Source organism: Lissotriton vulgaris, chromosome 3_1, assembly GCF_964263255.1.
Source record: "Lissotriton vulgaris chromosome 3_1, aLisVul1.2, whole genome shotgun sequence".
Taxonomy (NCBI): Eukaryota; Metazoa; Chordata; class Amphibia; order Caudata; family Salamandridae; genus Lissotriton; species Lissotriton vulgaris.
Genome location: NC_141689.1, coordinates 2,106,048,836 through 2,106,075,608, shown reverse-complemented (window position 1 = coordinate 2,106,075,608; position 26,773 = coordinate 2,106,048,836). Strand labels below are relative to the sequence as shown.

The 26,773-nt window shown below is 47.9% G+C and overlaps 1 protein-coding gene across 11 annotated transcripts in view; it reads right to left on the bottom strand.

Moving 5' to 3' along the window:
• FRYL (FRY like transcription coactivator) overlaps positions 1-26,773 on the bottom strand; it is a 2,483,143-nt gene that overhangs the window by 552,762 nt on the left and 1,903,608 nt on the right. For all 11 annotated transcript variants that reach the window (XM_086962669.1, XM_086962670.1, XM_086962671.1 and 8 more), the window contains one exon: positions 1,319-1,416. In XM_086962669.1, coding sequence (XP_086818795.1) covers positions 1,319-1,416 — 98 coding nt within the window. The remainder of the gene's footprint in view (positions 1-1,318; positions 1,417-26,773) is intronic.

Below are 26,773 nucleotides of genomic sequence, written 5' to 3'. Positions count from 1 at the left end.
ATATGGGGTATGGATTGGGGAGACCGTATTGAAGACCGTTTACATCTCTATGTGGATGACGTTCTTTTATATCAGGAGCTTCCTCAGTTGTCAGTACCCAGAATCATCCGGATCCCTAATATCTATAGAGATGTCTATGTCTTTAGGGTTAATTGGCATAAATCTGTTAGGGTCCCGCTGACTGCAACTGAGTGTATGATAAGATCTACCGTTCCTCTATTTAAAGTTTCTTGTTGGCCCTTTATATTTAGCAGCAAAGCTGCATAAATGTAGACCTCAAATTGGCGGCCTCCATTCTTCTTCAACAGTAGAAATAGCAGGAGTAACATCCACCCCTATTTCGATTTGTATGCCAACTTACTGGAGGACTTTGATCTCAAAGACAGTTGTTGCGGGATTGGCTGAAATGGGCCCGAGCTATGTGTAGCGAGACTTATGCTGGGTCTGTGATTTTACCATATCTTCATTAACACAAAGTTTAGTTTCACAGTCCCAGATCATTGTCGGATGCATGAGGTCCTATTCCTCACACAACTTGGAGTAGTGCTTTAAACCTAAACACGAAAGGCATATATTTCATTCAGGTCTGTCATTTACATCGGTTTCTTGCAATTGCGGCATGGTTTGAACCCTGTATTTTTAGGTGGGGGCAGCAATCCCTGGCACACTGCATATCGATCTGGAATGGTCAATAAACGATGAAAGATGGAATGGATTTCTGGCTTTGCATTCAGAGAAGCAGAAAGAAAGGAAAGGAACAAAACAGACAATGCCATGTAGGGGTGGCACTTCTACATTGCTTCACTCCATCGCTTCTGGGGTAGAAGGTGGTCAACGTGGAGTCTCGCATCGCCACATAGTGTCAAGCAGAAGCATGCTATGAAAGTTTCCGGATCCACTGGCGCCTGGTGAATATTCTAAAGGTGAGCAATCTGTGGTTAGAAGTATACATTAGAATTTGTTTTCATTAGCCAACAAAATCTTAAGACTTTTCTTGATTCGTTTAATTTTATAGAAATGGAGATCAATTAACCATCAAGTAAATGATACAAATGGCAAAAACCCATAAAAATTACATCTGTAACATGAACTTCAACAAAATGATCATCACTTACTTAGGATCAATTTAAGTAACAAGTCAGTTTCATCTAAGATCAACAAGAGGTGGCATTTTAGAAACCAGCACTGTACCTTTACACGCATCAATTTGAAACTGATCTTCAAAACAAATTCAAAGATTACCATTTTTTATTACGAAAGAAGGGTAGACAAGGATTGAAAATATTCAGGAATCTTTTTTCAGTACAAGTTTACAAACCTTTGCTATTCGGTCAGCTGTTTCTTTGCAGAACTGTGTTGGGTTATCAAAATGTTGAATCAGGTGAGGCAATAAGCACAAAATGTTGAGTGCAAATCCTGCATAACAATAAAAAAGTGTGTAATCAAAATACAACATTCATATTTGAATTAAATAAAGATCAAATCTTTTTATTTCCTTAAAATACGTCAATTTCTATTGCAACAATGTGCAAAACTAAACTCTTTGAATGACTCCGTGCTCTGCCTGCTCACTTACACGTATAAAACAAAGATGTGCTGTGGGTGAGCCACTGCTGCAGTACTGAGGCGCAGCTATTTACAACTTGCAGTGCTTTGTGGTGGTTACATTTTTGGAGGCATCTGGAAACCTACTGCCTTGGAAACCAGTAATTAAATTAATTATTGTTTTGCCTTGTATATGTGTCCGCCTTTTCATACCAAAAAACAACTCAAAGGACTGACAAAGGTAAAGACTTTACAATTCCTAACAGTTTCATTATTACCCTTAGAAAGGATAAATTATTTATCACAAGGTATAAATAATCTAGCTTATCCGAGCTAAAAAGATGTGTGGGCCCAAATTAAAATGGCCTCATATCCTACAACACACTAAAAGAAGCTCCAACAAAGATATTTTTTTTCCTGGGAAAAGAGAAATGAAAAATAAACATCTTTAGTTGCATTATAATTTACTATTCCCTGTGTATTTAGCACCTGCCTTTACATATTTTGATAAGATTAATACAATTGATGAGCTCAGACATCTAATTAGCATGGTATGTATTTGTGTGTGCTAACGTAGCCTAAATTTGCATAAGGCCTAAAAATGAATATGTGTTTGCTGCTTAATTTTTGCTAAATTACCAAAGTAATTTTTAATTTGTATGGGTAAAATTGCTACCTGCTTAAAGTGAAGGAGAGTTTTATATTTTTAACTGCTCAACAGCAACAATAGCACTAGTTACAAGGTAAATCCTTACTCCAGATAAAAAAAAAACAGTGTTTGCACTAACATATCTGAAAAAACGTCCAAAAACTTCAAATGAAAGTTAAGTTCAACTCTATTTTCAATAAAGTTTTCAGAGTGAAATATGCTCCGAAGCATAGCTACAGAGTAAAAATGTGCATGAGCTTTACCTAACTGGGCAGGATGGAGCAGGAGATCAGATGATGGGAGGCATGCTGTCTGTTGGGGCCTTCTGAAGACCTTGTCTACAGAAGATATTCTTGGAATTACATGGCTCAGCCTCAAAAAAGTGTAACATGATGCAGTAAGGCAACTAGAGCGTTTCAAATTAGTTGATTAGGGATGTGTGATGAAAGATCTTCTAGGACTATACTCTAGTCACATTTAAAATACTCCTAATTAGAGTAATCCATTAGCATGATAATCCGAATTCATATGATTTACATTAGATAAGCACATATTAACACTAATATAAAACACCAAAGTTTGCCTGTATGTACTGATTCTGGGGCCTTAGGATGGCATCCTTAGTTAATGTCCACTATTAGTAAAAACCTCTCCAGCTGGTCTGTTGGCTAACAAGAATCCCCACGAAAATCTGTTATTATGGTCCGGAGGAGGGAGGAATAATTGCTTGCATGTTTTTTCTTTTTTACACAGTTTATAAAGCCACATGTACGTCTTTTGAGTGCTAAAAAGATCTTAAAGATGTGACACAAAAACAGAGGGTTTCAATGAAGGTCAGCCTCAGCTACTGCAACTGGGGCAACTGTGAACCCATCAGACTGTTTTTTGATGGACACACAATGGTCCTACACGTATCTCAAAATAAGCCTTTTCCCAGGATTCAGAATAGAACTGGAACATTTTCTAGCAGGGGTGCTATTATTGCCTCACCTGGCGAGTCATTAAGTGCTAAATTATCTTCCAGGGGGGCAGGATTAAAAAAAGATGAAACATTAAAAAAAAGACCTTAAACAACGTTACCAATAATAAACATTCCAACAGGAGAGCTTTATCAGAAGGAAAACCAACAAAGGCAAGCATCTTATTCTAACACTGGAAATTAATAGCATTACACTGGTAGCTAGGGTTGATTCCAGAAATTATTTTTAACTGCACCACAGAATACTGTAGGGCATATGAACAAGTTACTTACCTTCGGTAACGATATATCTGTAAGAAACATTAGTTAGTATTAGATTCCTTACCTTAGAATATCCCCAGGCGTCAGTCTGGATCCGGAAACTTTTGCGTAGCAGTACCCCTGCGCGTCGGTAGGCGTCCCCTGCAGGCGTCCCCTGCGGCTCCGCGTCCGTCGTTGGCGTCGTGCGCCGTGATGACGTCGCTGGAGTATATAGACGCCGCCTCCGCGCGCTGACGTCAGTTCTTTGCGCACACAGCTTTTCCGCGCCAGAGCACGCAGAGCCATGTGAGAACCAACACTGGTGCCATTGAAACTAGGGCCCTGAAAGGGATGTCCTTAACCCTAGGTATCAGTTCGCAGAACGGGGAGGATGGGTGGGTCGGTAAGGAATCTAATACTAACTAATGTTTCTTACAGATATATCGTTACCGAAGGTAAGTAACTTGTTCATCTGAAAGAAACACGTTAGTATTAGATTCCTTACCTTAGAATAGATACCCCAGCAATACCAACCCCGGTGGTGGGTCTGCGAACCAATACATTCCTACACCAGAAAGTCCTGGAGGACAGAACGGCCAAAGAAGCCATCCCTCCGGACTTGACTGTCCAGGCAGTAGTGCCTCGCAAAGGTGTGCAGCGAGGCCCACGTAGCCACCTGGCAAATGTCCTGCAAGGGGACTCTCCGGCCCAGGGCAGTAGTAGCCGCCGTGGCCCGAGTGGAATGGGCCCTCAGCCCAACAGGAGGCTCCTTCCGAGCCAAAGAGTAGCACGCTTTGATGCACAGAACGACCCACCGAGAGACGGTCCGTTTATGTACCGCCCGTCCCTTCTTCGCACCCACGTAGCCAACAAACAGTTGGTCATCCACCCGGAACTGGCGTGTGCGATCCATATAAAATGAAAGCGCACGTTTTGGGTCCAGACGATGGAGCCGTTCTTCATCCTTTGAAGGATGCGGAGGCGGGAAGAAGGAAGGGAGGGTGATGGACTGCCCGATGTGAAAAGCAGAGACAACTTTGGGCAGGAAAAAAGGTCTGGTTCTCAGAACCACCTTATCTGGATGAATGGACATGAAAGGAGGTTTGACAGAAAGAGCCTGGAGCTCACTCACCCTCCTGACAGAGGTGATGGCAACCAGGAAGGCCGTCTTTAAAGTCAGGAGACGGAGAGGAGAGGAATGAAGTGTCTCAAAGGGAGCACACATCAAGAAGGTTAGAACCAGGTTCAAGTCCCACTGAGGCATCACAAACGGAACAGGCGGATACATGTGTGTGATGCCCTTCAAGAATCTTGTGACAATGGGGGACTTGAACAAAGAAGGCTGATCAGGTAGCCTTAGAAAGGCTGAAAGGGCAGAAAGGTAGCCCTTGATAGTGCCCAGAGCAGAGCCCTGCTGGGCAAGAGAAAGAAGGAAGAGAAGGACCTCAGAAAGAGGGGCAGAGAGAGGATCCACAGCCTTTGCTGTGCACCATGCCACAAACTTGTTCCACCGACAGGCGTATACCGACTTCGTGGAGGAACGCCTGGCTGCCAGAATTACATCACAAACTTAAGGAGGCAAGTCAAATGGCCTCAACTGCCTCCGCTCAATCTCCACGCATGGAGGTGGAGGCTGGACAGGTTCGGGTGGAGGACCGTCCCCTGCTGCTGCGACAGAAGGTCCTCCTGAAGGGGCAGGCGGATCGGGGGACCGACTGACATGCTGAGTAGCTCGGGATACCAGTACCTCTGAGCCCAGTCCGGAGCCACAAGGATGACTTGGGCCTGGTCGCGTCTGATCTTCTTCAGCACTCTGGGCAGAAGTGGTATAGGCGGAAAGGCGTATAACAGACCGCAACTCCACTCGCGCCGAAAGGCGTCGCCGTGCGAGTGCCGTCTTGGAAACTCCCAACGCGCAGAACTGATGACATGGCGCTTTCTCTTCGGTGGTGAATAGATCTAACCAAGGCTCTCCCCATTGCCGAAAGAGGCCTTGCGCCACGTCCGGGTTCAGACGCCATTCGTGATCCATCGAGCACCGACGGCTGAGTTTGTCCGCCCTGGCGTTCAGAGAACCTGCCAGGTGTTGAACCGTCAGAGTCACGCCCTGACGTTCCAGCCATTGCCAGAGGCGCAGAGCCTCCTGGCAGAGGGTCCACGACCCCACCCCGCCCTGTTTGTTGCAGTACCACATGGCGGTGGTGTTGTCCGTGAACACCTGCACTACACTCCCGTTGACAAAGGGGAGGAACGCTTTCAGTGCCAAACGAATCGCCCGCAGCTCCAGCAGATTGATATGGAGCCGGGACTCTGCCAGAGACCAGATGCCTCTGATCTCTGCCTCTCCCAAGTGGCCTCCCCAGCCCTGGAGGGACGTGTCCGTCACAACAACGTGCTCCGGTTGGGGAAGGGCGAGGGATCTGCCTCTGACCCAATCGCGGTCCGTAAGCCACCACTGCAGTTGTCTCGCAGTGCCCTCCGAGATCAAGACGTGGTCGGACAGGTTGCCCTGATGCTGGGCCCACTGAAACTTCAGGTCCCACTGCAGGGCCCGCATCCGCCACCGGGCGTGATGCACCAGAAGGATGCAGGAAGCCATCAGCCCCAGCAGCCGCAGCGTCAACCTGACCGAAACCCGGGATAACGGCTGGAAGATTGGAATCAAGGCATGTATATCCTGGATCCGCCGTTCCGGAGGATAGACCCGAAACTGCGCCGAGTCGAGAACCGCTCCGATGAAAAGGAGCTTTTGAGAGGGGCACAGGTGTGATTTCGGCACATTGATGGAGAACCCCAGCTGGTGCAGGAGATCTGCCGTCATCTGAAGGTGGCTGACGACTGTCTGGGGCGAGCCCGTCTTCAACAACCAGTCGTCTAGATAGGGGAAGACTGAGACCCCCAATCTGCGCAAATGAGCTGCGACCACCGCCATCACTTTGGTGAACACCCGTGGGGCGCTTGTAAGGCCGAAGGGGAGCACGATAAACTGAAAATGCTCGAGGCCTACTGTGAACCGCAGGTAACGCCGGTGGGCCGGCAGGACGGGGATGTGAAAGTATGCATCCATCAAGTCCAACGCTACCATCCAGTCTTGTGGGTCTAGGGCAGCCAAGACCTGAGCCAAAGTCAACATCTTGAACTTCTCCTTCCGGAGGAAGCCGTTGACGTTCCTTAGATCCAAGATAGGACGTAGGCCCCCTTTGTCCTTCTTGGGTACCAGAAAGTAGTGGGAATAGCAACCACGTCCTACTTCTGGCCCAGGAATGTGCTCGATGGCCCCCTTGGCCAAGAGGGCCGTAACTTCCTCTTTCAGAAGTGCCAAGTGGTCCCCCGACACATGGTGGTTCTGAGGTGGCATGGCTTGAGGGGTTTTCTCGAAGGGGAGGGAGTAGCCCCTTCGGACAAGCTGCAGCACCCACCTGTCAGACGTTATTGTGCGCCAGTGGGAGAGGTGATGGCGAACCCTGCCTCCCACCGGTGTCACATGGGCCTGAAAGCTTGGACTAGGAGGATTGAGAGGCAGATGCTGCGGGGGGAGGTGTGGCCTGACCTCGCCGCTGTCCCCGACCGCCACCACGGCGGTTTCCACGGCCGCCACCGCGTTGATAGTTCTGTTGCGGCGCGTGGCTGGCAGCACGTGTGGGACCGCCCCTTCCTTGGCCACGAAAGGAGCGAAACGAACCCGCTTGCTGGCGCTGGGTCGGGAGACCTAAGGACTTGGCCGTGATCCTGGAGTCCTTGAAGCGCTCCAGCGCGTGGTCCGCTTTGTCACCGAACAGGCGACTGCCATCAAACGGCATGTCCATCAAAGCATTCTGGACATCAGCCGAGAAGTTGGCGGATCTCAGCCAGGCGTGGCAACGAATCGCCACCGTCGTGGACATCGCTCTGCCCAGCGAGTCGGTCGTATCAAGACCACACCTGATGGAATATCTTGCTGCATCTCGGCCTTCGATCATGGCCTTGCCGAGCTTAGCCCGTACCTCCGCGGGGCATTCAGGCAGCAGTTCCGTGACCGTGTCCCACAGAGAGTGGGTGTAACGGCCCAAGAGGCACGCGGTGTTACAAGACCGCAGTCCCAGACTCGGGGACGAAAAGACCTTCTTGCCATACTGGTCGTACCTCTTCGATTTGTCGGGCGGGGCCGACGGGAATGCGGTCTGGGAGGTGGAGGCCTGGATCGCCAGATTCTCAGGGGTGGGGTGGGTGGACAGAAACTTGGGGTCGGACGCACACGGACGGTGGCGTCTGGCCATGTTCCTATCAACAGGCGAACCTGAAGCGGGCCTGGACCACGTGCCCAAAAGAACGTCCGTTAAGGCCTCGTTAAACGGCAGCAGTGGCTCCTGTGGGCATGACTGCGGTTTGAGGACCTCGGTGAGGATGTTAGTCCTCACGGCCGCGACGGGGAGCTCAAGGTTTAAGGCCTTGGCAGCCCTCAACAACACCACTGAATAGGCAGCCCCCTCCTCCGTAGCCACGGTAGGAGGAGAGACAAAACCAGGGTTGGGGGAGTCATCCAGACCACTGGCGTCACCCAAGTCACCTGTCCAGTCCATGTCATACTGACACTCGCGTGTCAGAGGGTCCTCGGACCCCTCCCACCTCTCTCCGTATTCTACATCCTCACCGTACTCGGAGTCAACGATGTAGACCGGCTCCTCGGGGTTCACGGGCCCCATCGGCGTCGAACCCGGCGTCGATCGACGCCGGTCCGACTCCGCGTCCGGATTCGGAGAGGGAATGGGGACGGCTCTGCCCGGAGCCGGCGCCGGAGCCGGCGCCGGGGAACCGGCGCCGCACGAGGGCGGCGCCACGGGTTGCCCCGATGGAATAGGCGCCGGAGAGGCCGGTTGACCAGCCGGCGTCGACCCCGAGGGCCCCTGCGGCGCCGGGATCGAAGCCGTCGGCGGCGCCGGGGCCGGAGCACCCGACGGCGTCGAGGCAGGGTCACCCGAGCCGCTAGGGCCCCCAGACGGGTTCACAGGGCCCGAAGGCGCCGCGGAACACGCCGGAGGAGAAAGAGCCCTCATGGCCACGAGGAACGCCTCAATCTCCTCGGGGGACGCGCCTTGCCCAGGGCCCGCAGGGTATGGAGCAGGCCGCGTCGGCGACTCACGCGGAGCCGCGGGGGTGGGGTCACCCGAACCCCCGGCCGTCTCGTGCGAGCGTCGGGGGGAGTCGGGGGTACGATGACGACGCCCCGACTTTTTGTGTTTCCTACCTGAGGAACCAGAAGAATGGTGACGACTCCCGGAGCGTCCGTGACGGCTCCGCGACCGCTCCCTCGAACGCTCCCTCGACCTCCGGCCGGACCGGGACCGCTCCCGACGCGGGGCCGACACCCGGAGCTCGAGCAGCTTGCGGGACCGCTCCCGCCTAGCTTTATTAGTCAAGGCCCGGCAGTCGAGGCAGGCGTCCACGTCGTGGTCGGGGCCCAGGCACCGGAGGCAGAGTTGGTGATGATCCGTGACCGACATCGTCCTGTAACAGTCGTCACAGTTCTTAAAACCGGGCATCCTACCGGCACCGTAGAAGATTCAGAGATCAAAAAAGATCAAAAAACTTGGTCAAAAGACCGGAGTACTGCTCTTCGGATCTGCGCTAACTGGCGCGGAAAAAAGAAGAACTGACGTCAGCGCGCGGAGGCGGCGTCTATATACTCCAGTGACGTCATCACGGCGCACGACGCCAACGACGGACGCGGAGCCACAGGGGACGCCTGCAGACGACGCCTACCGATGCGCAGGGGTACTGCTACGCAAAAGTTTCCGGATCCAGACTGACGCCTGGGGATATTCTAAGGTAAGGAATCTAATACTAACGTGTTTCTTTCAGATACCTCAAAGCATCTGAACTTATTTTATTTGGCGACTTCAAAAGAAGCTAGAGAAGGATGTGCATGCTTCAAGCTCTTTGCATTGATGTGTTGTACACCATTTTTCACAATAATTACGTTTCTCTAAGAACTCATCCTTCTTTTCTACCGAAAGTGGAATGGTATTTTCATGTAAAGCAGATTAATCCCTTACCCATCCACATTTGTCCTGATGAACAGATAGTGTTGGGACCCCCTGTTAACACCTGTGGGCAACACATCTCCCACATTCAGAGCAAGTAAGATGTTGCTCAGGCACAGCATCTTGAACTTGTTCTGCTGAATGAACCAATCCAGGAAGATCTAGAATGGTACTTAAAACGAGGGCGTCCTTTGGGAGAATGACATACAGAAAGTAGAATCCTTTGCTCAGTTCTCCCAGAGGCAATAATCTAGGATCTAATTAGTGTCCATCATTATCGTGTTCCAGTTAGGGAAAAGTCAGAGGTGTTTTGAGGCAGCCGAACTGGCAGAGGGTGTAAACAATTTGCTGAGGTGCTACTTGGGAATGTATCCCCCAGATCCACCTTGATCCCGAAAGGAGGAGTACAGCTGCTTGATTATCTGGACAGGCTGGTAAGGCTGTTGCTGCCAGGACTGTTCAGCCTAGGTTATGCCTAGCATAACAGGCATAGCTCTGTTTTTGAAACTCTCCAGGCAATCCAGCTTTCTCTCTTAACAGCTGCTCGCCATCAAATGGTATGTTTCAGATTGTGGCTTGAACATCTCTAGAGAAGTCAGTGGAATGAAACCAAGTGCGCCGGCCATGCCCAAGGACCAAGCAATAGTGTCCAGGCTCCACTTCAAGATCCATCATTGACCAGGTCGGTAAATGGCTTTTTCTTGTTGTCTGAGAAGGTGATTACTAAGTTTCATTAATTGTCACAAGGCACACAACATGATCACTTTAAACTCCTACAAATCATTAACGCAACAAACATACTTCAACCAGGGTTACACCAAAGCCATAAAAATGAACTTCTTAAAGTACAGACTAGGGATTTTGTCATGCACAGGGCACTTACCACCATGGCTGAGGAAAGACGGCGATGAGACCCACAGCCTATGTAACTCCTACAATGGTGAAATCCTTCACGTCACCTGTCTATGTGAAGAACTGCAACAAGCACGCCAATTGCTTCTTAAAGACCAATTTAAGGAAAGAGGGATTGGCACCAGAAGGCAAGCGGTGCTTGCTTGCCTGAATCCATCAAACATGCAACTAAACTGCAGATTTGTGAAATTCTTGAGAGTCGCCGAACAGAGAATGCCAAAACTGGTGGACAATACTACAGACGCAGGCCGATTAGCAGGTGGACAATAGGATCTAATGACATCTTATTGAACATGTCTGTCTAGCACCAGTGTGACATCGTTGAGCAAGCAGAGCCCATGGGGCAAACTCAGCATATGGCTGAGCAGGACAAGAGCTTTTTAACAACACAGAGACCAGCACTGTCCTGTAGGTAGTGTAAAAAATTAAATAAAAAAAAGTGATCTATCCAGTTTTGCTGGGTTTCTTCTTCATTCAAAGGAATTTCCTATTTCATGACCTATTTTAAGTGTTTTTATAATGTATTAAGAATTTTTGAAATGTGTTGCAATGGTTTTAATTAACTATGCAAATAAAATAAACTTAAACAAACTGATCCCAGTAGGCAGATGTGTTTTAGCAGTTGGGACGACTAGGCTGTCTAAAGCATATACTTTTTGGCCTACAGACGGTTTATTCAAATCAAATGCCTGGGTGAATCCTATGAAAGTGCATTGGAGTTTTACTTCGAGGAAGACATTAGGAAAACCAGTATTTTTGATGATGGCAGAGTACAAAAAGCAAGGTCCGCTATGCAGCCTTGACTCAATTCAAGAGGGACTAACTTTTTGTACCACACGCAAATGAGGAAGAAGCTTCTGAAGCTGGGACATCATGTTAACAGATGCCCCCTTCAGGTAAAGTATCTAGGGAAAGTGGACTGGAGAAGGTGGTGATCATCAGCTGAATGATTCTCCTCTAAACTACTATGTCAAACCCCTCTGCCATTCCAGTCTATTTCTGAGCCACAGAAAGAAAATTTACATTTGTATCATGCTTCCCTGCCCATAAATATAATTTCATAAGACTTCTGCAGCTTCAACAGACGTTTTATAGTCTGCTCCAATTGGACAGGGGCACCACACTTTGTCAAGCTTCAACTTCTTCCTGGGTGCAGGAGCCCATGAAGGCTCAACATCTGGATAGGTTCCACCAAGTCTGCAGGGAGGAGCGGCCTAAATGGTGCCTAAACAGATTCCAAATAGCCAGCAGAAGATTCCAGGCTCTGCGTGGTCAGTAAATGGACCCAGAAACTCCAAGTCTCATCTTTTGCACCAGAGATCTTTTCAAATTAATCAGGAAAACTCTGATATCAGGGATTGCGAGACTCAATCATCCAGGGAGCAGGGCCATTTTCTCGAGGACAAAGAACTTTCACCTACTTTTTAATGGTTTTATTTTAAAAGAATGATTGCTTTGCAGTCTCCTTGCCTCACCATTTGCTGATGATCGTTGGGTGTATGGAGGCACAAGCATCATAGACCATATCTCAGTGTTCAACCACAGACAGTGCATGTAGATGTCATCTGAATCTGCAACAAGGTATGAACCTTTCAGAGGAGACATTTTACCTAGTCAGTGTTGAAATGCTGAGGAATTTTGTCAGCATTTGTATACCCTCGAAGAGAATGGAAGAGGCCACACGTGGAATCATGTTTGGAGACTTTATTGAAGCAGCAGGTAAGCATTATGCATTTCGGCCAGTGGAACCTTTCTCAGAGGCCCCTGCTGTGAAGAAACACAGTCTCATCCTTGTTTAAGTAAATCTTGCCGTCCTCTCATTGGGGAGTACAAGCGCCATCCTCAATCAAGTGATCAGAAACCACAAACAGCGCTGTAGACACTACAAGTCCCAAGATTCTTCACTATTGGGAAGGTGTTGTGTGGGGAAAAGTGAAAAATCCATGTGGACAAGCACCCTGCAAGACGAAGCGCTGTGTACCAAATTTCACTCCTTAATGCTCTTTTTAGTCCCCGCATATGCTCCAACCCCAAAGGAGCAAGTTCTGCCGGGCCGTGAGATGACCAATACGTCACACTCCATGTGCAGTCACAAACCATCCCTGGCGGCGGCCCATGCAAAACACGCACTCCGAGGTGGGCTGGTGCGGCACCGGTCCAATACCACGGACGACAAGTAACTGAAGAAAGAGGAACCAGAATGGCAGCCAGCCAACTTGAAAGAGCGGGGCTTCTTTAACGCGCCTCTGGCAGACACGGAAAATGCAGCAAGAACCTCTCTCGAAGAGAACATAAGAGGCCACACGGTGAATCCGGTTTGGAGACTTTATTGAAGCAGCAGGTAAGCATTATGCATTTTGGCCGGTGGGGCCTTCCTCAGACACCCCTGCTGTAAAGAAACAGTCTCACCCTTGTTTAAGTAAATCTTGCCGTCCTCTCATTGGTGAGAACAAGCGCCATCCCCCAACCAAGTGATGACGCACCACAAGTCCCAAGATGCTTCACTAATGGGACGGTGTAAAAAGAGAAATCCATGTTAACAGGCATCCTGCAAAATGAAGCGTTGTGTACCATATATATATATATATATATATATATATATATATATATATATATGGTGTGACCAAGGGCATATATATATATATATATATATATATATATATATATATATATATATATATATATATATATATATATCTCAAGAACCTTCTTCCACACAAGAAAAAGCAGGAACCCCGGGGCAATAGCGGAAGCTCTTTATTTTGCGTGTTGTGGCGAATGCAGCATTTCTGGCTTGGATGTTAGCCGTCATCAGCGCCCGAAGCTTCCCACGAGTTCCAGCAGCACTCTGCTAGTCAATCCCACCCCTCTCGGCCTGGATGTATATAGGCCCGCTCCGCCCCCTGGTTAATGTTCGCACACCTGTGTAAGTTTCCCTCAGTCTTGGGAAACTACTGGTCCCAGAATCCCCAATGTCCGGATTCTCGGAGGTATCGCTCGGGGGGAAAATCAACACCTGTGGTGGATTTGCGGGGGTGTAGGTTGCAGCGTGAATACACTTGCTCCAGCTTCGCAGAACGCAAACAAAGTTCCTCCTCTGGTCCCCTCTCTCCGCCTCCGCTGTAAAGAACCGGCGATACATATGACAGGGGCTGCATGACTGTGCACACCGCCCTAAAAACGGTTCCATGACCGCACACCTGCTTTCACTCCTCCAGACTTCACAGCGGGCTCTGAACTTTCCAATTAACATTGGCGTAGAAAAACTGCAAAAGTTCGTGTCAGCGCAGTCCGAGCCCTATATATATACACACATATCTATCTATCTATCTATCTATCTATCTATCTATCTATCTATCTATCTATCTATCTATCTATCAATATTGCCTCCAGTTCCTGGATACCAACACAAGGATTCTGGTTGGAGATATATATATATATATATATATATATATATATATATATATATATATATATATATATATATATATATATATATATATATATCACAGTTCTGAAGTACGAACAAACACACAGGAATCTGGTACAGACCACGAACGTAGATGGTGCAATAAAGTGCTTTATTCCTCAATGGGCAGCATAATAAATATTGCTCCCAAATTAAACGAACTGTCTCTGCCGACGCGTTTCGAGGCCAATACGCCTCTTCATCATGGGCTGACATAAATGCACAAGTCAAACCTCCATTTTAAGTCAAGGGAGAATCCCTGGAAACACTCAATTCTATTGTATAAGTATATACCTTCACACTCATACACACCCGAAGAATATAGGACGTACACAGTATCGATTTCCACACTAGAATGAACGTTCACAGACTTTTTATTGTTAAAAAATTAATACAATAAGAACACAAATCAATAAAATTTCAGAAAAGATTTCCTGAAAAATGTGTTACATAAAATACAATGTAATTCAATACAATGCAATTCACAATTTCTAAAAGAAGGAGAGAAAGATACTACAATACATCAAAAAATCATATTCAATACATGAAAGAGAAGACTCAGAAGATTACATTCATGATTTACATAATATCTAGACAATAGAAACGCCCAACTAATAGTGGCCTACACGTTATCTCGCCACTCCTTTTCAAATATCCAAAGGCCTCCTTACGTTCTTTTTCTGGGCTACTAACAGTATCATAGATGTATGGATATCTGTAATTCCCTGGGCTAAACTTGGATTCTAATTACAGAACTGCGTCGACGCGTTTTGGTGTCATAACTCTGGATACTTGAACACCTTCTTCAGGACTTTCCAACTCTCTGGGGTCACCGGCTTCACAAATTTTTTAGGACACCCTTGCTCTTTATATGCAAGGTAGGGTATGGTACATCCACCAACACGGGTTCTTAGAATATCCGTCTGGGTATGTTCCGGCCCTTACGTGTCTCTCTTCTTTAAATCTTGAGTTATCCTTTTATTAAGGTCCTTATTCCTTTTGTGGGTATTCTAATTCGGTAACTGGAACACCATAGAAGTCTCTTCCAACAATCTTACAAATGATAAAATTCTACTTGAGCGAGGCATACATTGCTTCCTCCAGAACTGGTTATGTCCTTTTTCTAGTAACAGTGCTTCTGCCTCGCTCCTTTCCTCATGTGTAAGATTGCAGGGCAGAGGGCTAGGGCAGAGGTCAGGGAACTGGCCAGAAACCCTGTCCAATCTTCTGCCAGCACCTCCCAAACTAATGTTTCCATCCCATCAGGACCGGAAGTTAGGGAGATGTGCTCCACCATACAAACAAAGTTTGCCAATTTTAAAATCATTTGTATTTTTTGTGGACAAACAATATGCTATGGAGAGAAATGCATCACACTTATTAACCGTGCTTGGGATAACCACAAGTGCCCAAGGAAACATTAATTTTTCCGCTTTTTTTTTTTGCTCCTGTTGAGCCCTTTAGAATTCCCTGTTTTTTGTTTCTCCCCTTAATAAAATAAATAAAAAAAATGTTCAGAAAACTCAAAAAAATTAAACAATGTTCAAAAAAACAATAAAAAAATATAAAACAACAAAAAGAATAAAAACAACAGTTCTTTTTAGAACTACCTCTAATGTATGAAAAAAAGCAACTTTTTTGGGAAACTCGCCAATCAGCTTTCCGTGCGTAAGTCGCGTAGCACGCCCGGAGCGCTCCCCGGTGCGCGCTTATAGATCTATATATATTTTTTTTAACCTAAATTACTCAAAATCCACTGGAGCACATATCTTGAGACATAGCAAAGGCACATCGGGCTACCAGTCCCTACAATTTTGCCAAGTTTGGTGGAAATCCATTCAGCCGTTCGGGCTAAAAGTGAGTTCGACCGCCCTATGGAAATTAACATGGAGAAAACACGTTTTGGGACCCCCCTTTTATCTCGGCCCCTGCTTGACGAATCCCCCCCCACATTTTCAGGGAACAAGCGGAGCGGGCCACCTACTTTGAGAAATTCGCTAAGATTCGTCCACCGGCGCCAAAGTTATTCCCAATAGAATGTTGCGGATTTCCTATGGAAAGTAGATCCTAACTATAACTACCTACTGGCGACCGCCAGTAGGTAATATACACACACACACATATATATATATATATGTATATACACACACACACACACACACATACATAGATATATAGATATATATATACACACACACACACACACACACACACACACCGGGCGCCTAACGGGAGGCACACGCAAATGGATTTACCTGTAGGGGGCGGAGGGAACATTCAGCATCAAGGGGAAGGCGGGGTATTTAAACCGACCAGCTAACGCCTACATCCTGCAACACCCGAGGCGCTGAGGAAGGCAAAAACACGCCGAAATGCATTCGCCAGAAGTGGTGTTTGATCAATAAAGCTTGCTCCAAAAAGGTTCCCCTTTGTACGCTTCGTCTCTTTTCAAGGAGGAGTATGTTGGATATTATGCGCGATTTCCAGTGAAACGCTAACGAGGCCCACGCAGCGCAAGTTGGCCCTGGACGCACTGGCCTCTGCTTCGGCGGATAACTTTGTTGTATCCAGGATACTGGATGTCTTAAGGCTCACCTTCAGACTGGGAGCGGTGAGGCGGTCATGGACTGCACTTTGGGCTAGTTGGAGCGTCTGCTCAGCCCCCGCTGTCACAAGCTCTTTTGTTTGGAGGTTGCTGCGGTCCAGGGGGCCTGAGGGGCAAAGCGGACTTTGTGGGACACTGCAGAATCGGATGCTGAGTCACAACTAGACTTTTGGTACTGCTCCAACCCCGCGATGCCTGCCAATGCCTTCACATTGCATTCTGGGACCTGTAGGCGCTCGGACTGGGCGCCTAACAGGAGGCACACGCACATGGATTTATCTGCAGGGGGCGGAGGGACCATTCAGCATCAAGGAGAAGGCGGGGTATTTAAACCGACCAGCTAACGCCTACATCCTGCAACACCTGAGGCGCTGAGGAAGGCAAAAACACGCCGAAATGCATTCTCCAGAAGCGGTGTTTGATCAATAAAGCTTGCTCCAAAAAGGTTCCCCTTTGTAGGCTTCTTCTCTTTTCAAGGAGGAGTATGTTGGATATATATATATATATATATATATATATATGTTTATGTCAGACTGGCTAAAGGTTTAAAATGGTGACTCATACGTGGCACAAACGTAACACTGACGAAGCCTGCAAAGGCGAAACGCGTCTGTTTGGGGTGAGGGGGGTTTGGTATAATACATTTTTTAAACTGATACCAAAGTGCCAGCCGTATTCTTTCCTAAACAACGGATGAGAGGAGGAACGTGCAGCGATATATATATATATATATATATATATATATATATATATATATATATATATTTGTAAAACGCAAAACCCCAGATTGTGGGTTAGGAAATGAGAGCACTCCAAACCAATGTAGCGTAGGTTCGCCAAGTCTTTTATTAATCAAAGACCTCCTCAGCAGTCAGTTTACAAACGCATTTCGGCGTTGCCGCCTTCGTCAGTGTAAACTGACATTATTTACACATTGCATTTGAATCAAAGACCGTGATCGTCATTAGTCACGTGGTCTGCAATCATGAACGTAAACATAGAAAACGGTACATAAAGTAATTCATTCATTATTATTGCGGTGGCCATCTTTTAACGGATAATTTCCTATTTCACATATATACAATTGTAAGAAAAGTAAGAGAAACAATTCATTGTTAAGTAAAATCAAAACATGACATCACATTTTCCCCAATGTTTGTTCTCATTTTGACCATAGGTCCAGATGGTATTTATGCCGCAAGTACCTAAACCTGTGATTTCCATACTCAATTTTTTAATGAAAATCACATCAGTTCACATCATTTCAAGTCACAAAAAATGGTGTCGCAGTTGGATTATTCACAATTTAGCCCTGGATGGGCATTGGCATTATTTACAATCTAGCCCTGAATGGGCGTTAAAAAAACACATAAAAAAAACAAATATATATATATATATATATATATATATATATATATATATATATATATATATATATATATATATATATATATACACACCCGCTCACTGTAACACCAGCTGGCTGCACTCACAAGCGGGTGCCTGTCTGGCTGGGTTGTTCCCGCCCATCCTATGCCGCTACAAAGTTCCTAGGGTGTATGAATGAAGAACGAAAGCACACTAGGGTAGAGTCCAAGAGTTGCTTATTTGGACTCCGGACACGCAGACACGTTTCGGCAGGAAGCCTTCATCAATGTATGCAACTGTATCCCACAGAGAGTGGGTGTAACGGCCCAAAAGGCAGGTGGTGTTGACAGACCGCAGCCCCAAACTCAAAGAGGAGAACAGTTTCTTTCCAAACTGATCATACCTTTTGGATTCCCGATCCAGGGGAGCGGTCGGGAATGCTGTCTGGGACGTAGAGGCCAGGATCACCAAGCACTCGGGGTGGTGTGAACAGACAGAAAGCAGGGGTCACCCGGAGCAGGGCGGTGGCGTCGGGCCACGTTCCGTTCCACAGGGAGGCCTGTAGAGGGCTTTCACCAGGTGCCCATCAGAACGTCAGTGAGGGCCTCGTTAAACGGCAGTAAAGGCTCTGAGGAGCTTGCCTACGGTTTTATCATCCCAGTGAGGTTAGTCCTCGCGGCCACGACAGGGAGTTTAAGAGACAAGGCTTTAGCCGCCCTGTTTAACACCATGCTATATGTAGCCCCCTCCTCCGAAGCCACGGAGGGAGTAGAGAAAAATCCAGTGTCGGGCGAAGTGTCCAGACCACTGGCCTCCCCCAGCTCTTCTGCCCAGTACTGGCTCAACTGGTACTTCTGTGCCAGAGGGTCCTCAGACCCGTCCCAGTCCTCCTCGTCATCCCTCTCCTGGTAAACAGGCAAAAATGAAGGAGCTGGGTTGTAGGTTAATTGCTCACCCATCGGTGTCTGAGATGGCGCCGAGCGGCGCCGCTCCGGCGTTGCACCGGGACCAGGGCTGAAAACGGGGCCATTGTCGTCCAAAGACGGCACCGGGAGCGACACCCTCTGGGTCGGCACAAAGGGAGGAGTCGTGAGGTCAACTGGCGACGACCCGGATCCAGGCCTGGATCTTGCGGGGCCCTGCGGCGTCGGGGCCGGAGTCGACAATGGTGGGGCCGAAGCACCCGACGGCACAGAGACCAGAGCCGCCAGCCCGCTAGGGCTCCCAGTTAGACCATCGGGCCCAAAGGCGCCTCAACAGGTTCCGACGGAGGGAAGTGCAACCTCATGGCCGTGAGGAAAGCACTTATCTCCTCCGGCGTCACGTGCAGCCCAGGGACCGGCGGGTATGGAGCTGGACGCTGTGCCTGCGGCTCAGCCAAAAAATGACTAGAGTACTGTTCTTCCCGGATCTGTGCTTGCTGGCGCGGAAAAAAGAAGAACTGACGTGAGCGAGGGCGGCGTCATCCCGGTGATCACGACGCCGACGACAGATGCAGAGCCTCATACGACGCCTAGCGAAGCGCAGGGGTACTGCTGACGAAAACTTTCAGGATCCAGTCTGACGCCTAGGGATATTCTAAGGTAAGGAATCTAACAATAACCTGTTTCTTTCAGATGGCACCTGTTCACAGCCAATCAGTAGTGAGTGAATGATGTCTTAGTGGTACATGTGTCAGTAACTACATATGTGAATGGCAATATATGTGAGTGTTGGAGTGTATAAATGATTATATGGGAGAGTGAGTGATTGAGAGTGTGGCAGTATGGATGAGTGTGCTTGTATCGGGGATTGTAGAAGAGATTAAATATGTGCTAGTATCTGTATAAATAAGTGAGGTGGTGTGTGTATAACTGCGTAGGTGAGTAAATGGGGCTGTGATTGATTCTCTGCATGACTAACTAGGTGTGTGAGTAACTTTGGGTGAGTGTGTCTGTATGGGAGTATGAGTGCATATGTTAGTGGCTGTATTGATGCGTAACTGCATGTATGAGTAAATGCATGGATGAGTAAGTGTATGTGTGGGTAGACCTAGGAATCAGTGAGTGGGTATGTAGTAACTGGTATTGGAGTGTCTATGGTTTCAAGAATGGCAGTCTGTATTTTAGAGTGGGTGTATCAAAGGTTAGATTAGGCTGTGAGGAGGTGCATCAGATTATCGCGTGGATGATGTCATGAGTGATGTCACTGACAATGTCATGAGTGATGTAATATGTGATGTCATCAGCAGTGCCTTGCGGAGGCGCAACCTATAGTTAGCCCAACTAACTATAACAGCCGGTTGTCTCTCGTTTTGTACGAGTGAAATGGCCAACTAACTATAACGTCCCGGAAACCTGTGGTTTTTTCAGTGAATTTCTATGTGTTTTTTTTTTAAGCTAATGTCCAATTATAACGTTCCTGAAACCTATGTTTTTTCAGTGAATTCTATTGTTTTGTAAAGGATTATTTCGAACTATAACGTCTGTGAAACCTATGGTTTTTTCAGTGAACTTTTTTAAAAGCTAATTTCTAACTATAACGTCCCTGAAACCTATGTTTTTTTCAGTGAATTTCTAAGGTTTTTTAAATGTTAATTTCTAACTATGCCTACATAGGTAGGACATGTGCAAAAAGAGGAAGAAAGGCACATAAAGAAGCAAGAGATGTGCAGAAAGAACCCACAGAGGTGCGGCAAGAGGCAAGATGTGCAGAAAGAAGAAAGAGGGGTGTAGAAAGAGGCAAGAGGGGTGCAGAAAGAGGCAAGACAAGAGGGGTGCAGAAAGAAGCAAGACAAGAGGGGTGCAGAAAGACGCAAGAGAGCTTAGAACAGGCGAGAGAGGTGCAGAAAAAGGGGAACAGAGGTGTACAGAGAGGCAAGAGAGGTACAGAAAGAGGGAAGAAGGGTACAGATAGACAAGATGGATGCAAAAAGAAGCAACAGAGATGCAGAAAGAAGCAAGAAAAGTGATAAAAGAAGAGAGTTGCAGAAATAGGCAAAAGAAGTGCAGTAAGAGGCAAGAGAAGTGCTGAAAGAAATAACAGAGGAGCAGAAAGAAGCAAGAGCTGTGATAAAAAGAGTGGCAGAAAAACAAGAAAGGCACAGAAAAAAAGGAACAGAAGTACAGAAAGAGGCAAGACAGGTACAGAAAGGCAGGAGTGTTGCAGAAAGTCAAGTAAAGTGCAGGCAGAGGCAAGAGGGGTGCAGAAAGAGAGGGAAGAGATGTGCAGAAAGATGAAAGGGGTACACAAAGAAAGCAAGAGAGGTACAGAAAGAAGCAAGAGGGGTACAGAAAGAGGCAAAAAGGGTAAAGTAAGAGGCAAGAAGGGTACAGAAAGAGGCAAGAAGGGTACAGAAAGAGGCCAAAGAAGTGCAGAAAGGCAAGAGAGGTACAGAAAGAAGCAACAGAGGTGCAGAAGGAGAAAACGGAACCACAGAAATATGCAAGAGAGGTGCAGAAACAGGCATGAGAGGTACAGAAAAATACAACAGTTGTAGAGAAAGAGGCAAGAAAGGTGCAGAATGAGGCAAGAGGAATGCAGAAAGAGGCAAGAGGAATGCAGTAAGAGGCAAGAGAAGTGTAGAAAGAAGCAACAGAGGTGTAGAAAGAGGGAAGAGAAGTACAGAAAGAGGGAAGGGGATACAGAAAGAGGCAAGAGGGGTGCTAAACTAGACCAGGGAAGTGCAGAAAAAACAACTGTGGTGCAGTAAGAATCAAGAGAGGTACAGAAAGAGGCAAGAGAGGAAGAGGTAGGTGAGGTGCAGAAATAGGTAAGAGAAGTGCAGAAAGAGGCAAGAGAGGTACAGAAAAGCAAAAGGGGTGCAGAAGGAGACAGAAGAACTGCATAAAGAGGAAAGAGTTACAGAAACAGGTAAGAGGTGCAGAAAAGGGGAACAGTGGTGCAGAAGGAGACTATAATTGCAGAAAGAGGCAAGAGAGTTGCAGAGACAGGCAAGAGGTGCAGAACGGGGAGCAGGGGAGCACAAAGAGGCAAGAGAGGTACAGAAAGAGGGAAGAAGAGTGCAGAAAGAAGCAAGAAAAGTGACGAGACAAGCGAGTTGCAGAAAGGAAGAGAAGTGCACATAGAGGCAAGACAGGTGCAAAAAGGAGGCAAGAGAGGTGCAGAAAGAGGGCGCATGGATGCAGAAAGGCAAGAGAGGTGCAGAAAGAAGCAACAGAGGTGCAGAAAGAGGCAAGAGGAGCAGAAAGAGGCAAGAGAAGTGCAGTAAAAAGCAACAGAGGTGCAGAAAGAGGGGTGGAAAGAGATGCAAGAGGGGTGCAGAAAGAAGTACAAGTGGTGCAGAAAGAAGCAAGAGAAGTGCAAAAAGAAGAAAAAGGTGCAGAAAAAGGCAAGAGGGGAACAGAAAAAGGCAAGAGGGGAGCAGAAAGAGGCACAAACGTTGCAGAAAGAGTGGATAGCGTTGCAGAAACAAGCAAGAGAAGTGCAGAAATAATCAACAGAGGTGCAGAAAGAGGGTAGGGGTAGAAAAAGAGACAAGAGAAGTGCAGGAAGAAGCAACAGATGCAAAACGCGGGAGCAGGGGTAGACTAAGTGGCGAGAGGGGTGCAGAAAGAAGCAAGATAGGTGCAGAAAGATACAAAAGAAGAGCAGGAAGAAGGAACAAGGGTGCAGAAAGAGGAAAGTGTGCAGAAAGAAGTATGAGAGGCGCAGAAAGAAGCTAGAGTAGAGCAGAAAGAAGGAAGAGTAGTGCTTAAAGATACAACGGAAGTGCAGAAAGAGGCAAGGGGTGCAAAAAGAGGGAAGAGGGGTGGTGAAAGGTATGAGGAGGGCAGAAAGCAAGAGATGCAAAACAAACAATATTAGTACAGAAAGAAGGAACAGAGGTGCAGTAAGAAGCAACAGGGTAAAGAAAGAGGGAGAGCTGCAAAGAAATGAACCGAGGTGCAGAAAGAGGCAAGAGGGGTACACAGAGAGGCAAGAGGGGTACAGAAAGAGGGACGAGGGGTGCAGAAAGAGGGATGCATAAAGAAGCAAGAGGTGCGGGAAGAGGGGTGGAGAAAGAGGGTAGAGGGGTGGAGAAATGGACGAGGGGTGTAGAAAGGGACGAGGGGTGGAGTAAGAGGCAAGAGAAGTGTAGAAAGACGCAAGAGAAGTGTCAAAAGAGGCAAGAGAAGTGCAGAAAGAGGCAAGAGAAGTGCAGAAAGAGGCAAGAGAAGTGCAGAAAGAGGCAAGAGGTACAGAAAAGCAAAAGGGATGCAGAAGGAGACAGAAGAACTGCATAAAGAGGAAAGAGTTACAGAAACAGGTAAGAGGTGCAGAAAAGGGGAACAGTGGTGCAAAAAGAGGAAAGAGAGGTACAGAAAGAGGGAAGAAGCGTGCAGAAAGAGGCAACGGAAGTGCTGAAAGAAGCAACAGAGGTGCCGCAAGAAGCAAGAGAAGTGATCAAACAGACAAGAGAGTTGCAGAAATAAACAAGGCATAGAAAAAGGGAAGAGAAGTGCAGAAAGAGGCAAGACGGGTGCAGAAAAAAGCAGGAGAGTTGCAGAAAGAGGCAGGAGAGGTGCAGAAGGCAAGAGGGGTGCAGAAAGAAGATAAGTGCAGAAAGGGGGAGGGGAAGTGCAGAAAGACGGAAGGGAAGTACAGAAAGACAGAAGAGATGTGCAGAAAGAGGCAACAGGGCTGCAAAAAGAGGCAAGAGGGCTGCAGAAAGAGGCAAGAGGGCTGCAGAAAGAGGCAAGAGGGCTGCAGAAAGAGGCAAGAGGGCTGCAGAAAGAGGCAAGAGGGCTGCAGAAAGAGGCAAGAGGGCTGCAGAAAGAGGCAAGAGGGCTGCAGAAAAAGGGGACAGGTTCAGAAATAGGCAAGAGGTGCAGAAAGAGGGAATGGTGCGGAAAGAGGCAAGAGGAGTGCAGAAAGAAGCAACAGATGCAACACATGCAGAAAGAAGTTAGAGGGTTCAGAAAGAAGCAAGAAGGTGCAACAATTATCACAAGCAGTGCAGAAAGAAGGAACATAGGTACAGAAAGAGGCAAGAGGAGTTCAGAAAGAGGCAAGAGGGGTGCACAAAGAAGCAAGTGAGGTGCAAAAAATGGCAACAGAGGTGCAGAAAGAAGCAAAAGATGTGTAGAAAGTAGAAGAGATGTGCAGAAAAAGTAAAGCTAAGTGTAGAAAAAGAAAGAAAGGTTCAGAAAGAAGCAAGAGTGGCTTGCACACCATTACTACCGATTTAACACCCACATTTAGCAGTAACAGGTGACCATTCTAGGTTTACAAAGGACCTTCCACCTCGCTGTAATACTTGTAGCTACATTTTTGGTAATTTAGAGGCGTTTGAGCTAGAAACAAGGCTTTTTTTGTTCAAATCTGCAGATTAGGCAGCAGATGATGCAATATTTAGCTAATGCAGAAAATGTATAATTGTGCGAAAGTCCTTGCAGCCAAACACTCACATAATTCCAGTGGCCCAGCTCATACCTTTGACTCGGTCCAGAAGTGCTCCTCAGTAATTACTTCTTTTTTCTTTGAGTTCGGGATACCAGACTCTTCGTGTCCAATCCGGAGCCACAAGAATGACATGGGCCCTGTCGTGCTTGATCTTCTTCAGCACTCTGGGCAGGAGTGGTATAGGCGGAAAGGCATATGGATGACCGCAACTTCACTTGCGACGAAAAGAGTCGACTAGCGAATGCCGCCTTGGAAATTCCAACGCACAGAATTGCTGACATTGTTAGATCTATTCGCCACCGAAGAAAACGTGCAATGTCTCTCCCCACTGCTGAAAGATCTTGCACCACCTCCGAGTGTAGATGCCATTCGTGATCCATCATGCACCTGTGGCTGAACTTGTCCGCCCTGGCGTTCAGTGAACCTGCCAGGTGTTGAACCAACAGGGATACGCCGATATTCAAGTCATGACCAGAGGCGAAAGGGCCTCTTGACAAAGGGTCTACGACCCCACCCAGCCCTGTTTGTTGCAGTACCACATGGCGGTGTTGTCGTCAATTAAAACCTGCACTACTCTTCCTTTGACAGAGGGAAGGAATGCCTTCAATGCAAGACGAATCGCCCAGAGCTACAGATGTTTGATGTGGAGCCCAAACTCTCCCAGAGACCAGAGGGCTTCTGATCTCCGCCTCCCCCATATAGCCGCCCCATCCCAGGAGTGACGCATCTGTCACTACTGTGAACTCTGGATAGGAAAGGGCGAGGGATCTGTCGCTGACCCAATCCTGGTTCGTGAGCCACCATTGCAACTGACTTGCAGTCACCTCCGAGATCTGGAGGATATCGGAAAGATTTCCCTGATGCTGCGCCCACTGGAACTTCAGTTCTCACTGCAGAGCCCACAGATGCCATCTGGAATGATCCACCAGCAGGATGCAGGAGGCCTTGAGGCCCAGCAGCCTCAGGGTCAATCTGTGATAGAGGCTGAAACATCGGTATCATAGCCCGACTATCCTGGACTCCCTGCTCGGGAGGATAGACCCGAAACTGAGATATGTCCCAACCACTCCGATGAAAAGGAACTCCAGAGAGGGAATCAGGTGCAACTTCGGCACGTTGATAGTGAGCCCCAGCAAATGCAGGAGGTCCGCGTAGTCTTGAGGTGGGAGACAACAGCCTTGGGCGAAACCGCCTTCAACAGCCAGTCATCAAGATAGGGGATGACTGGAACCCCTGATCTGCGCAGATGAGCTGCGACCACCCCCATCACTTTCGTGAACACCTGAGGGGCGCTGGTAAGACCACAGGGGAGCACGGTAAACTGAAAAGGTTCATGGCCTACCATGAACCGTAGGTAACGCCGGTGGGCTGGCAAGACAGGGATGCCAAAATATGTGTCCTGCAAGTCCAACGCTACCATTCAGTCTCCAGGGTAGAGGGCAGATAAGGCCTGCTCTAAGGTAAACATCTGGAACTTCTCCTTCCAGAGGAAGCGGTTAACTTTCCAGAGGTCTAAGATATGACCTTTGTACTTTTTGGGTACCAGAAAGTAGTGCAAGTAGCAACCACACCTACTTCTGGCGCAGGGACGCGTTTGATAGCTCCCTTGACCACGAGAGCCGTAACTTCCTGGTGGAGAAGGGCCAAATGATCCTCTGAAAAAGAATGGAGTGTGGGTGGCATGGAGGGAGGGTAGCCCCTTCAGACTATTTGGAAAACCCACCTGTCCTACGTGATGATGCGCCAATGGGGGAGGTGATGGTAGATCCTGCCGCCCACTGGCAACTGGTGGAGCTGAAAGGTCAGACTAGAAAGGGTTGAGGCTGGTGCAGGGGAGGCATTATTGGAATGGCCCGTCCGCTGGACCCCAGGCCCACGATGCTGGGTCCCACATCCCCGGCTGTAGCAGAGGCTGGGTAGCTTGCGTAAGCCTCTGGGCGGAATGTGGTGGGGTACCCCTTCCATAGTCATGAAAGGGGTGAAAGGCAGACTGCATAGGGAGAGAGGTAGCAGCGAGGTCTAAGGATCTGGCCGTAGCCCTAGCGTCGCTGAAACGCTTGAGCGCGTTGTCCGCCTTGTCGCCAGACGACTGCCATCCAAAGTCTTGCCCAAAAGAGTCAATTGGACATCCCTAGAGAAGTGAGTGGACCTCAGCCAAGTATAGCACCTCAGGGCTACTGACGTTGAATTCATTCTACCCAGCGAGTTGGCGGTATACAGCCCATATCGGATGGTGAACTTCGCTGGGTCTCGACCCTCTGCAATAGCATGGGTGAGCATGGTCCGAGCCTCCTTGGGGCACTGTGGCACAACTTTTGAAACTGTGTCCCACACAGTGTGTGTAAGAGCCCAAGAGACATGCAGTGCTTACCGACTGCTGTCCTAAGCAGGCAGAAGAAAACATCTTCTTCCCCGAGAATGGTCCAGCTTCTTAGATTCCCTATCTGAGGGAGGTGTAGGAAATGCGCCTTTAGAGGTTGAGGCATGGACCACCAAGCTCTCGTGGTAGGGTGCTGGGAGAGGAAAAGTGGGTTGCCCGGGCGGTGGCATCAGGATCCCCTGTGCTGGGCTTGGACCAAGTTACCAGAAGAATTTCAGTGAG